The sequence below is a fragment of the Takifugu flavidus genome, chromosome 12, assembly GCF_003711565.1.
Source record: "Takifugu flavidus isolate HTHZ2018 chromosome 12, ASM371156v2, whole genome shotgun sequence".
Classification (NCBI taxonomy): Eukaryota; Metazoa; Chordata; class Actinopteri; order Tetraodontiformes; family Tetraodontidae; genus Takifugu; species Takifugu flavidus.
The window spans coordinates 3,451,302-3,463,064 of NC_079531.1; the positions used below are offsets into that span (position 1 = coordinate 3,451,302).

The following is an 11,763-nucleotide window of genomic DNA, read 5'->3' on the forward strand; positions in this document are numbered from 1 at the left end:
ATGAGTTATTGATGAGGGCTGATTGACAGGGAGGCAGCTGAGGAACCAGGACTGCTTCTATGGATTCACCATCGGAACGCCTCCATCTGTGGGGACCGCTCTGATAGAGCGCCGTACCTGCGGGACCCTGAGGGACGCCACGAGGACTCAGGGAGTCATAGCTGAGCTTCAGGGGCCAGAGAAGACTGGACCCCCCCAACCAACTCAAGCCTAAATTCAACAGACATCTTTGAAACCAGCAGCCGAAGATATTTGTATGCTGCTCATTGGGTGACGTGCAGAGGTGAAGCACGTTGACCTTTGTGCCCGAAACATCATGTAGGACACGCGTCGCCTCCAGACTCCTGTAATTAGGATGCGCGTGCACGTGCGAGCACAAACATGCCGCAGCAGGACTGCTCCTCCTCATTAAGCCGAGGGTTTGTGGCAGGTGTCGCTGCCAGTTCGGACTGGAAACCGCATCAAGCTCCACGTACGCAGGGATGATGTCAAAGCTACGCGTGAGGGGGCACATGTGACTTGTAGATGGAGGGCGATGGCCGGGTGTGCACGGGCGGCTGCGCCCATCGGCCCCCAGCCGTCGGCGCCACATCATTAATCTGTGATGCCCTGAGATTCCCCTGCCTGAGCCTCGCATCCAAGGGGGATTTCTTTCTTTTAAGAGCACATTTCCTTTATCGCCGCACCGACACCCATTTGAATATCTATACGGATGCAATTTCATGGTTGACTTGCATTTCATCACAGATATGAAGTGAAGACTGAAGGAAACAAACAAAAGGCAAAAAGACGTGATGCGTTTGGTTTCTGCCGTCCTCTGACTGAGGACGCAGGAGCAGGTCATTTGGGTTCAACGAGACGTCCCGATTTTGACATTTAAACTCCATTCAGCAAAAAATTAACCAGCCGGGTTTATTTTGGGTTCTGTCTCCACTCAAAACCTCAGTTTTGCTTTCAAGCATTCAGATGGAAGCATCCACCATCCTGTCCAACAGTTCTGAAGTGGGTTTTTAGCTCTTGGAGATGGTTTTCTCGGGCACGAAAAGGAACAATTTTGTTCTTTACCAACCAGAACTTTGTACTGCTCCTTCCCCCACAACTGCCGCAGCCCTGTTTCTCCATTTTGATGTAAATGGGGTTTAATGTTCTGAGATCTGGAGGGAGAAATGGCTCTGAACACTGACGCCATCCGATTCATTTCTTCCCAACATGCTGCACTTTCAGACCTTTCAGACCTGGTTTTCCTTCCCAGTATGAATTGAAAGATCCGAACCCCTTTAAAGCTTTCAAAGACATCTCCCTCGCCGGGACCTGATTGCTGGGATAAACCTGCAATCTCATCTTAAACTCTTTGGCAAAAATAGACTCAACAGTTTAAACAACATTATGTCTTATTAATGCCTTCACTTCATATTTTATTCAACACAAAAGCTTGTTTTCATTTCACCCGCCGTGCACATGCAAAAAAAAAAAGCCCAAAGCTTCCGTTTGGCAGTAAAAGTTGGAATTGATTTAGGTGAATAATTATTATGTCAGTTCAATTTAATGTCGCGATCCGAGTGGCGGCGCCGGGAGTGACAGCCCGCATAATTGCATCTGCACCCTTTGATATCAGGAGAGATCGTTTACCGCCGAGGATGAGAACGCCAAAATAATTTAGTTTTTTTGAAAAAGGTATTAACTTGTGCTCATTTGCCACGCTGCATTCACAGGAGCAGAGGAGCGACGACCAGGCAGAGGAGGAAGGCCGAGAGACGCCCCGAGCCGCTTCCCGATGTCAGAGTGGCTCCGTACCGGTCCAGGAGCTGCAGGGCCACGCCGTTGGTCCAGCCGAAGCCCAGCTGCATCGGAACGAGAAGAACGTCGTCATTTAAAACCGCCCATCGGCAGAGAAGCTTACAAACAAGAGAAAAGCTCCTAAAGGGACACCACAAACAGGTTCCAGAGGAACGTCGGTGTCCCGTTGGCATCTTACCTGCACATTATACTCCCCTCCAGCACCCGGTTTGCCTTCTTGGCGCACGTCGTACTGTGACAGATGTGGCGAGGCGTTATTGTGGGAGGACATGAACTGGGGCAGCCTAACGCTGCAGGAAAGTCACCTTCTCAAACATGGCTTTGTGTTTCGTGTAGGCCAGCCAGTTACTCCTGATCCACCGCTGAGCCAGCTCAGAGGCCAGCTGTTTAGCCTCCTCGGACGCCACATTGGATAAACCTGGGAACGACACCGGAAGGTTGACGGCATGTCGCCTTTCAAATACAGGCGGTCCACCTGGGGGGGCGGCGCCTACCCTCGATGAGCATGTGCTGCAAAGGAGGCCAGGCGTTGGGGTAGTCCCACTGCTGCCCGGACTCCTTCAGCGACGTGGGAATTCCACCGGGGTACTGAAGAGCGCCGCTCCTCTGAGTGACAGGAAGCTTGAGTGAAAACAGCGTAGCTCGTCTCTGCCCTCTGCTGGTGCAGAGGGGCAGAGTTGGGAAACCTCTGCTTCACCTCCTTTAAAGGGCTCTCGAGCAGCAGAGGCCACCGGTTTTTAAGCAACAATAACCACAAACTACAGTTTGCGCCTTCCTGGTGCCGCCAACAAAAGGCGGACGCCAGGATTTACCCACCAACCTTCAGGTACTGCACGGCCTTCTCCCCCATCTCAGGCTGAGAATAACACTGGGCCCACAGGGGAGCCAGGTTGGAGGCGTAAAAGTCCAAATGTCTGGAGTGCGTCACCAGGCTGTAGTCAAACCAGGCCCCCCTCTCGGCATCCCAGAGCACGGACTCGATGGCCTCCAGCCTCAGAGCCGCGGCGCGCTCGTACGCCGCCGCCGCCTCCCCGTCACCTGTCAGGAAGCAGCTTGTCAGTGTTACGCAACCAGCAGCTTTGTGTGGCCTGAGCTGAGCCCAGACAGGGAAGTTCCTGCACGCTCACCCAGAACCCTGTGAAATGAAGCGAGGTTCCTCTCGCAGTGGCACAGCAGAGCGTTGAGGTCGGTCGGCAGGATCTGACTGGTGCGGGTCTCTCTGAGGGTGCCGTTGTTTTGACCAGAACCGTCTATATACCAGCGGGATGTAAAGTCCCAGCCGGACTCTGCCCCCGCCTTCAGATCAGCCCACAGCTGCTCCTTTTGTTCTGAAGAGGGAAGGAAAAGCAGCTCAGACAGGTCTATGACTCGGAACACCAGGGACATGCAGGAACTATTTCTTTACCCTCAGAGAGTCCTTCAGCCAATTCCAGATCGTCTGTGTAGGATTCGGGCCTGGAAGCATTTCAAGCATCACCTGTGTGGAATTCTGCCGGTTTCCTTCCCAGTTTTTATTGATCTCACACGTACCTGGGGAAGTTCACCTGGACGTTATATCGGTTCAGCACGTGTTTCTTCCCATTTCTTTCCAGGGACACGGAACGGTTCTGCATCCAGAACCCGTACTCCCTCTCCAGAGCCGGCAGAGCCTCTCTATAAAGAGGGAAGAGGGCGATTTTTCATCCGAGCTGCGAGCGTTTGGATCGCTCGGATTTTATTGTAAAAGGTCCCTGAAACACCCAAATGACCTGAGGAACTCTTTGTCCCCGGTGGCCTGATAATAGCTCCCCACCATCAGAGGGAGGAACGGCGGCTGGCTGCGGCGCTCGTAGTAAACCCGCCCACCGTTGGGAACAAAGCCGAACCTGCGGGAGGGGGGACAGGAACGCCTCGAATCACCTGCAGCAGGAGACGGTGGCTGAAGTAGAGGCGGGCGTCACCTGTTGACCAGGTAGATGAAGTTCTGGATCATCCCCAGGGCCGTGTCTTTCATCTCTGCCAGCAGGAGCCCGTTGATCACCCAGTAAGTGTCCCTGTGGGGGGGGTACACGGCGCCGCCCGTCACTCTGGGCGCCAGGCTCTGATTCTGGCCAGAGGACACCTCATTATTCACTCACCAGTAGTAGAGCTCCCTGAAGCGGCCCCCGGGTATGACGACAGGATGGGGGGTGTATATCTGCGAATAGAACTCTGGGCGGTCCTTCACGTCGGCGCGGATCTTGGGGGCGGGGGGGGGGATCAAGTTTATGAGCCATGAACTCATTTATGCGCCCATTTATGGACACTTTTACAGCCAAACAATTGAACTTTAGTCACCTTTCTGGACAGAGACTTCCAGCTTTTATGCAGCTCTTCGGCCCAGGCGCGGAAATCTTTATCGGATATTCCTTCAAGGAACTTTGGCCTGATACAATATCATTTATTATAGTCAAACATTATCACGGCCCTCTTTAAAAACCAGCCTTACTTTTCATGCCAGTCCAGCGGCGTCCACGGCTCCAACTCCGTCCCTGGTTTGTCAAAGTAGATGTCCAAAAAGTGCCGCAGCTCGGCCTCGGCCGCCGACAGGTTGTGGAACGCGGCCAGAACCACATCTGCAGGGAAAACGCGTCAAATCACGCGGGCCGGCGGCAGAATCGCGGGGCAGAACCTACCCGGAGGCCGCCGCAGCTTCATGTCCACGAAGTGTTTGTCGTCATCAAAAAGTTTGGCCGTCTGGACTCGGTGCAAGATGGGCCCGGTGCAGTAGATCCCACTGGTTACCACGGCAACGCAGGCAAGAGTGACGCTCTCAAATCACCGAAAACGGGCTTCAACCTCATAGATGACCGATCCGAGCGGAGGAAGACACTCACCTGTCACAGGGTGGGGGGGCAGCAGCGGCTCCCCAGCTGGGAAGCAGCAGCACGCAGACGAGCGCACGCACGTGCATTTGGACCAAAGGCGACTCCAGAGTACAGGAGCGTTCGCCAGGTCCCAAACAGACCTGAGCTGAAGGGTGGCGCTGAGGGAGGGAGGGAGGGAGGGAGGGAGAGAGGGAGGGGCCGTCGGAGCGGCGGGAGGTCAAAGGAAAAGCGCTGATGCAGGAGAAATTTCAGTGAGCTTTATTTCCAACAAAACTCCAAAACCGTTCAATTCCGACAGGTTTCAAACTCAAATGAGTCGTAAAATCAGCATCACCGAAAATAACGGCCAATTAAATAAAGACCAATTTTTTTGGGAAATAAAATGGAACTCAAACTTTTATTCTCACTTAAATTTGGAAACTTTTAAATGAGGTCGTGTCAAACACTTGAGAAAACAAAAATTCCAAATTTAAGGGCAACTTACAACCTTTTTTTTTTTCTTCTTTTTTCAAATACCAAATTCCCACAGTAGTTGGTCGAGATCAAATTTGTCATGCCCAGAGGGCCCCCTCCCCCCTGGATTCACTGATGCATCGGCACAAAGGGTTAGAATGGCTCTCGGACCACAGGGCCAAATGGTGCACCAAAACGGTGCGGTCGTATAAACCCAGTCCTCGAGGAGCCGCGATCCAGCCGGGTTTTCCGTCCTCCCGGTCAGGAAAACTGCTGTCATGGAGGCGAGTGGGGAGCCAGGTGGGCGCTCAGAAAACCCGGTTGGGTCGCGGCCCTGGAAGACGGGGCTTTAGGATAAGAGATCAAATGCATCAGGGCAGCAACAGAACCAATTCAACACCCACCCAAAATTTAAATTCACCTTCAAGAATGAGACAATTTACCACCAAAAAGAAAAAAAGAAAGCCCAATTTGTGACCCAACCTGGGGCAAGATGCTCTTGTCTCAGTCTTAAAGGTTCTGCTTGCATCCAGCGGCAGTAACGCAGCTCAAAGGCGACTTTGAGGAGGTTACAGCAGCCGAGCCGACAGGAAACAGACAGCTGCCGATCGTCTGTGCGTCTGGGTCCCCGTTCAACCGCCTCCCGCTGAAATTTGGATCTTTTCAAACCCTCCCCCATCACGAATGAGTCGAATTCTAAGTGCAAGTTCCCGGGGGGCCGTGCAGCAGGCGGGAGAACGGGGATCCCGGTTCCCACCGTGAGAAACGCGGGTGACTGGATTCAACTAATGATGCGGCGATTCTCAGCGGTGGGAACGGTCAGGAGAGCATCTCGCCATGACGTGGGGAAGATGGTTACACCCCCCCCCCACGTGGTTCAGAGACCTTACTGCAAGATAAGGTTTGGTTGCACAAAACTGCAAAAATTACATTACCGAAAACCCCAAATATCCAAAGCAACGAAGGGCAGAGAAACGAGCCAAAAGCTCGGCAGCCTGAGCTGCACCTCTGGTTCAGACAAGCACTTTCACCTCTTATCACCCCCCCCCCACCACCACCTAAAATGCCTGTTTGGTTTCCATGCTCACAAGAAGCCGTGCGCTCAGTGTTATTGCGTGAACCAGTCTCGGCCCGGCCCGTTTCCATGGCGTCGGTCACGTTAGCATACGCAGATTGAGCTCTTGCTACATTTTAGGTCAGATATTGATGCAATTGGCTGACGTTCTAAAGGGGGATTGGAAAAAGATTCTGGGACATTTGGGAGATGGTGGAGCCGTGCTCGAGGGCACAGGCGTAACAGGCCATTACCCCCCCCCCCGTAAAAAACACAAAAGAAAAGAAACTGCCAATTGGGCTGCACTGCAGCGCGTAGCACTACTACATAATAGGATGAGCCTTTCTCTTCCAGCAACGACGCTCGTTTTTAAAAAAGGTCTAGACGAGTTTCTCGGGAGTCAATTTGACAAGTTAAGGCTGGTGACGGGTTGGCGACTCCGCTGGCCGAGCTGAACGAAGACCGAACACTTGTTAACACTGGTGGGAGCAGAATATGGGCAGCGGGTTAAACCTTGAAGTGCAGCGTGGAAGAATTGCACGGACCAACTCGGAGGGGCCGGAAAAAAGCGGCGCCGCGTTCCGCCTCCAAGAGAAAACAAAAAAAAACAAACAAAAAACAATTCATGCACAAGATCATTTCAACTCTTCGGATTTTCTTTCGATGACGGTAAATTCTGCAATTTCTAAAATTATAAATAAATTCACAGGCCAATATTGCAGATCCGACTGGCTACCAGGGAAACAGTCTCCAGTGCTAACGAGAGAAGAGGGGAACTAATTTTGTTGTCAGCCAGCCTTTAGAACTTGTTTAAAACAATCTTAAAATGAAGCTATATACACAAGGTGTGAGGGGCGGCCCAGCCACGGGCCGCACGTCTCAGAAGTGAGTATGGCCACCCAGGGGAGTGAAACGCGGGACAAAGGGGGGAACAAAAAGTGTTTACAAGTACATTTCACCGAGAAAAGTCCTCAGGACTCGCACCGACAGGCCGCACGCTCGCTTTTAGTGTTTGAAGGCTGAAGACGGAGGAAAGGTTCTGGGTCTTTAGAGCGCAGGCTTCTGCGTCTGGCCGGCTCTTGGAAAAACAAATGAATCCAGCATCTCTGTCCGTGGAAAATCCAAGTGTGTCCTCGTTCAGCCAGACAGACGAGCAGAAGAGCCAGGGAAGGTCCTCCAGACCCTGCTCACTCCTGATCGACGACTTGTGGAACAGATGACCCCCCCCACCCCACCACCACAAAAAAAATAATAAAAAAATAAAAATAAGTTGGGAATCATTTTATGTGACGGGACCGAACAGATGAGATGGATTTAATCACGGCTGCGGTGTGAACTGAGATGGGAGATGAAGTTATTACGGAGGAAAGAACTGCTTGTTAAGGCACTTGATAGAAACTCCTAAAATAACGGGTGGAGAAAGGAGGGCGTCATCCTTTGGTCTGTAGGTTCTGGCCGTGCGCTGCTCAGGTTGTGCACTATCCTCGGTCCCGTGCTTTCCTCCCAGTGCTTGTGTCTTCAGAGCGTGGGAACGCGGCCGAGCCCTCGCCGCGTGAAGAGAAGTCCATCAAAACACACATTCCTTATGGTGGCGTCCAAATGAGGAAGACGGAAACTGTACATAAAAAAAAAAAAAAACTCCAAGACAGGGGGTGGGAGAAGGAACGGAGGGGAACGAGGATGGACTGATCTGCGGGGAGAAGAGCGTCGCCGTTAGCGCCAGCTCGCCGAGGCCGCGGTGCCGTGCGGGGTTACTCACTGGCTCATGGCTTGACTTCTTCTCCGCTCTCGCTGTGATATTCCGCCACGTACAGGCTCTTGTCGATGATGCCTGGGATGGGCTTGATCTCTGTTCCCAGCTGCTCCTCGATCCCCTTCAGGTTGAAGCGGTCGTCGTAGGTGATGAGGTTGATGGCGAGGCCCAGGTGTCCGAAGCGCCCTGCACACAGCCACAGTGGTGGAGCCGCTTCGGCAGAAGGTTCCGCCGGGATCAGGGTCCGCTCGCACACTTACCAGATCTCCCGATACGATGAAGGTACGTTTCTCCCAGTTTGGGGAAGTCAAAGTTGATCACGACATTCACAGCCTGGATATCGATTCCCCTCGTGAACAAGTCTGAAAGAGACACGATTGGCCCAGTTTCACCACTGTCGACGTTCTCTGGACCCGAGACCTTTCTACTCACCAGTGCAGACCAGATTCCTGCAGAGGCCATTTCTGAAGTCATGGAACACGCGGTTCCGATGCTCCTGTGGGGCAGCAGAGCAAACGGTGGGAACGGGCTCACAATCAGCCGCGGCGGGGACATTTAGAGAAGCTGACCTGTCTCATCTTGGCGTGAATGTAGAAGCAGGAGTATCCCAGCTGGGAGATCTTCTTGGCGAGGAGCTCCACTCTTTGAGAGGAGTTGCAGAAGATTATGGACTGGTTGATCTGGAGCTAAACACAAAAGCAGACATTTCGGATCATTGGTGACGTTTGAGGAAACACCTGTTGGCGCTCAAGCACAGTAAATCTGCTGAAGCGTGAAGAACGCGCGCCTGGCGCCGACTGGCTTCACGCTTCACGATACCGCCGATGCCCTTTAGCCGACTCCAGAAGACGGGAGGAAAATACGCTCGGCTGTATCAGAGCTCACCTTCAGGAGCGTCACTCACCCTGGAAAATAAGGTGTTGAGGCAATGGACCTTCTGCCGCTCGGTGACATAAGCGTAATACTGAGTGACACCTTTCAGCGTGAGCTCCTCCATCAGGTTGATCTCGTAAGGTTTCTGCAGATGTGAAGTCTAAAGAAAGAAGATAAAAGCTGCTGTGGGCATTTCTGATTGAGCGTATGAAGATTAGATCACAGGAGAAGCTCGTATGTACCATAAACTTCTGCACGCTGAGGGGGAACGTGGCAGAATAGAGCAGGATCTGCCTCTGCTTGGACAGGAAGCCCAGCATCTCCTCCATCATACCCACAAAGTCCTGAGACAGCAGTTTGTCAGCCTGACGGGCAGGACGGAGAGCGAGTGAGAAGCTGGAACAGCTGCTTCTGAAAGTGGGCGTGCAACAAACTCACTTCATCCAGAACGATCATCTGCACTTGGCTGACTTTGGCCACGCCCTTTTTGATGAGGTCCAGAATCCTGCCCGGAGTGGCGATGATCACGTGAACTGTAGCAGAAACGAGGAACTGAGCGAGCCGGCACCACCTGACGCGCGTTTACAGTGACAGCGATCTCCAGCGTCTGTGGGCCCGCGTGGGTCCGATCCAGCTTACCCGTCTCGTCCAGTCTCATGATGTCATCGCGGAGGTTGGTGCCACCTGTGGTCGCCATCACCTTGACTCCGCCCATGTGTTTGCTGACCTGGATGCAGATTTGGCTCACTTGCAGAGCCAGTTCTCTGGTGGGAACGATGACCACAGCTGGAAAAGCGAAGCACCAACAAACTGAGCGGACCAGAAGCACGCCCAAGGGTGGGGGGGGTGGGGGGGCTGCCTGGAGACCCACAAGAAGGGCAGCAGAATAGAGAAACTACCTTGTATGCAGTCTCTTTTCAGGTCAATGCGTTCAAGTAAGGGAATGAGGTAGGCTCCACTCTTCCCTGTGCCGTTCTTGGCTCTGGCCAAGATGTCCCTTCCAGATAGTGCAATGGGAATACTTTCCTCCTAAAGAAGAAGAAAAAGACAAAGAAAACCACACTGGCCATCACATGTGCGTCCAGGGTCGCGTGTCCTCGCTCCAAAGCCACTCAAATAAAAGCTAACTGGAATAATTCAGTCACGGGAAGGCGTGCGTGGGTCTGGAAGTACCTGGATGGGAGATGGCTTTTCCCAGCCCATCTCAAAGATTCCCATGAGCAGCTCCCTCTTTAGGCAATAATCCTCAAACTCGTTGCCTTTTGTTGCAGTCACATCCTGTGGCGACAGAAAGGCTCCATTAGTACTAAAACTTTAGGCTAGCAGCATCACACACACACACACACACACACACCACACACACACACACGGATTACAGCCACAAGGCTACTGAGCGCTGCCAATTAAGGACAAATGCACCAACCGAAGTTTTCATCCTCATGTCTTTAGGGGGCAATTTCAGATTCTTCTTCCAGTCATCACCAGGCCTGCGGAAGGTCGCAACATGTCAGCAACGCGAGACTCAACGGGGGCGAAAGTGGCTGCGGCAGGGGCAGATCTCTTACTTGATGACGGCGTTTGTCGTTGGGGCGGGCTGGAAGTTGCCATTGTTGATGGCACCCTTCATCTGGTTGACCTGGTGCTGTTGAGGACCTCCTCCCCCCCCACCCGGGGCTCCAGCAGGCTTCACCGAGCCCCTGATCTGTCCATTCTGGTTGGACAAGCCCAAAATCACCGGGTTCTCCGTCCTGGCAGTACTCATATTTAGTCTTTCTGTACCTTTAACGTTAACACTCCTCCCAGGAATTGGATAAAGCGAGTCCACGTCTCTTGGACTACTCGGAACTCAAAGATTGTCCTTCACTTAAAACGTATCTCTCAATAAATATCCAGATTTAATTTCAAATCTCTTGTATTAGACTTCTTCAAAATAACAAATTAGACACCTCTATGAGCACAGATTTTAGAATTACTAGTAAATATAGCTGTATTGTACAAGTTGTTGTTTCTTTCTGAAAGCCCCACACCAGGAAGGCTACGCTAGCGTTCAAGCACTGTCCGACTGTTTAGCTAGCAGCCTTGTGTAGCATAGCAGAGCCGCTGTTTCTTCCGATCCTGAAAGGAACAATGTTCACAGTTAGAAACAACCACTCCGACAAATACAATGACAACTTACAATTGTTAACTTGGAGCCGCTAAAGGAACTCCGCTGTGTCATTTAGCAACAAGCCGGAACCAATCATTAACACGGCAGGCCTGGCGTCAAAAGTTAGCCAACACAACAGCGGAGTGAGACGTTAAAAGCGTTGTTGACGCAGAAGCCTAAACGTCAACTCAGCGTGACAATTTTATCTACAATTACCTAGGCCGTGTTGCTGAATGGTCGATGAAAAGTAATTCCCAAATGTACAACATAACACGGCGAATTTTCGACTTTATTTGAAGTAACTACGAAGCAAACAACCTAACAACTCCGTGCTTGTCGCCGACATCTGGCTAACTAGCACATGAACGCTTGTGTTACATTTGAGATGGCCAATACCGATTTAACCAGTTTGGAGCAAATTTAAATTGGCCGATAAATGATAGAGCTGGTAAAACCGTATTTTCCCATGTTATTATTATCACCGTCCTTACAAATAGGTGTAAGAAAACTGCGGCTAGTGGCTGCAAATAGACTAGCAAATGCCGTGTCAGGTCCGCTAACAGGCTAACAAAACCCCGCTAACAATAGTGAAATCACGCATAAATGGAAAAAGGCAACGTCGCAAACGGAAAATGAGACATCCCGTTGAGAAAGAGCCGTCGACAGAAGCGGCCCCAGCGCGCACGTATTTACCTTGAAACCCCAAAAAGTGCTGATTCTAACATACACCGATTCTTAGCAGATTACGAGCCTCGTCAACCAAACGTCCAAGATGGCTTCCGCTCGTATTTGAGCCCACCTCCAGCAGGCGAATCACCTGATTTCATTTTAAATCAATGTT

General features: G+C 51.8%; 2 protein-coding genes across 8 annotated transcripts; both read right to left on the reverse strand.

Annotated features, from left to right (window-relative positions):
* Positions 1 to 1,384: 1,384 nt before the first annotated feature.
* On the reverse strand, positions 1,385 to 4,820 carry treh (trehalase (brush-border membrane glycoprotein)). Of its 6 annotated transcripts, none has more exons than XM_057048605.1 (15): positions 4,653 to 4,820; positions 4,452 to 4,552; positions 4,265 to 4,391; positions 4,114 to 4,201; positions 3,915 to 4,015; positions 3,738 to 3,830; positions 3,546 to 3,662; positions 3,328 to 3,450; positions 3,203 to 3,252; positions 2,925 to 3,125; positions 2,618 to 2,835; positions 2,292 to 2,403; positions 2,103 to 2,215; positions 1,976 to 2,029; positions 1,385 to 1,841 (listed from the first exon to the last, which is right to left on the reverse strand). In XM_057048605.1, the coding sequence occupies exons 1-15, from the start codon at positions 4,727 to 4,729 to the stop codon at positions 1,707 to 1,709; spliced, it is 1,710 nt and encodes a 569-aa protein (XP_056904585.1). In that variant the 5' UTR covers positions 4,730 to 4,820; the 3' UTR covers positions 1,385 to 1,706. The 6 variants fall into 6 exon arrangements, 1 of the variants encoding a protein (XP_056904585.1); XR_008952907.1 differs by having other exon boundaries at positions 1,823 to 1,841; positions 2,292 to 2,452; XR_008952909.1 differs by having other exon boundaries at positions 1,823 to 1,841; positions 2,292 to 2,452; positions 2,614 to 2,835.
* A 65-nt stretch (positions 4,821 to 4,885) lies between these two features.
* On the reverse strand, positions 4,886 to 11,762 carry ddx6 (DEAD (Asp-Glu-Ala-Asp) box helicase 6). Of its 2 annotated transcripts, none has more exons than XM_057048606.1 (14): positions 11,616 to 11,762; positions 10,342 to 10,891; positions 10,200 to 10,263; positions 9,950 to 10,054; positions 9,676 to 9,805; positions 9,416 to 9,562; positions 9,215 to 9,309; positions 9,019 to 9,141; positions 8,808 to 8,936; positions 8,473 to 8,589; positions 8,336 to 8,399; positions 8,164 to 8,265; positions 7,910 to 8,089; positions 4,886 to 7,840 (listed from the first exon to the last, which is right to left on the reverse strand). In XM_057048606.1, exons 2-13 carry the CDS (start codon positions 10,536 to 10,538, stop codon positions 7,914 to 7,916), a joined length of 1,449 nt encoding a protein of 482 aa, XP_056904586.1. In that variant the 5' UTR covers positions 10,539 to 10,891; positions 11,616 to 11,762; the 3' UTR covers positions 4,886 to 7,840; positions 7,910 to 7,913. The 2 variants fall into 2 exon arrangements, with proteins under 2 accessions (XP_056904586.1, XP_056904587.1); XM_057048607.1 differs by lacking the exon at positions 11,616 to 11,762 and adding an exon at positions 11,139 to 11,590.
* Position 11,763: the final 1 nt, after the last annotated feature.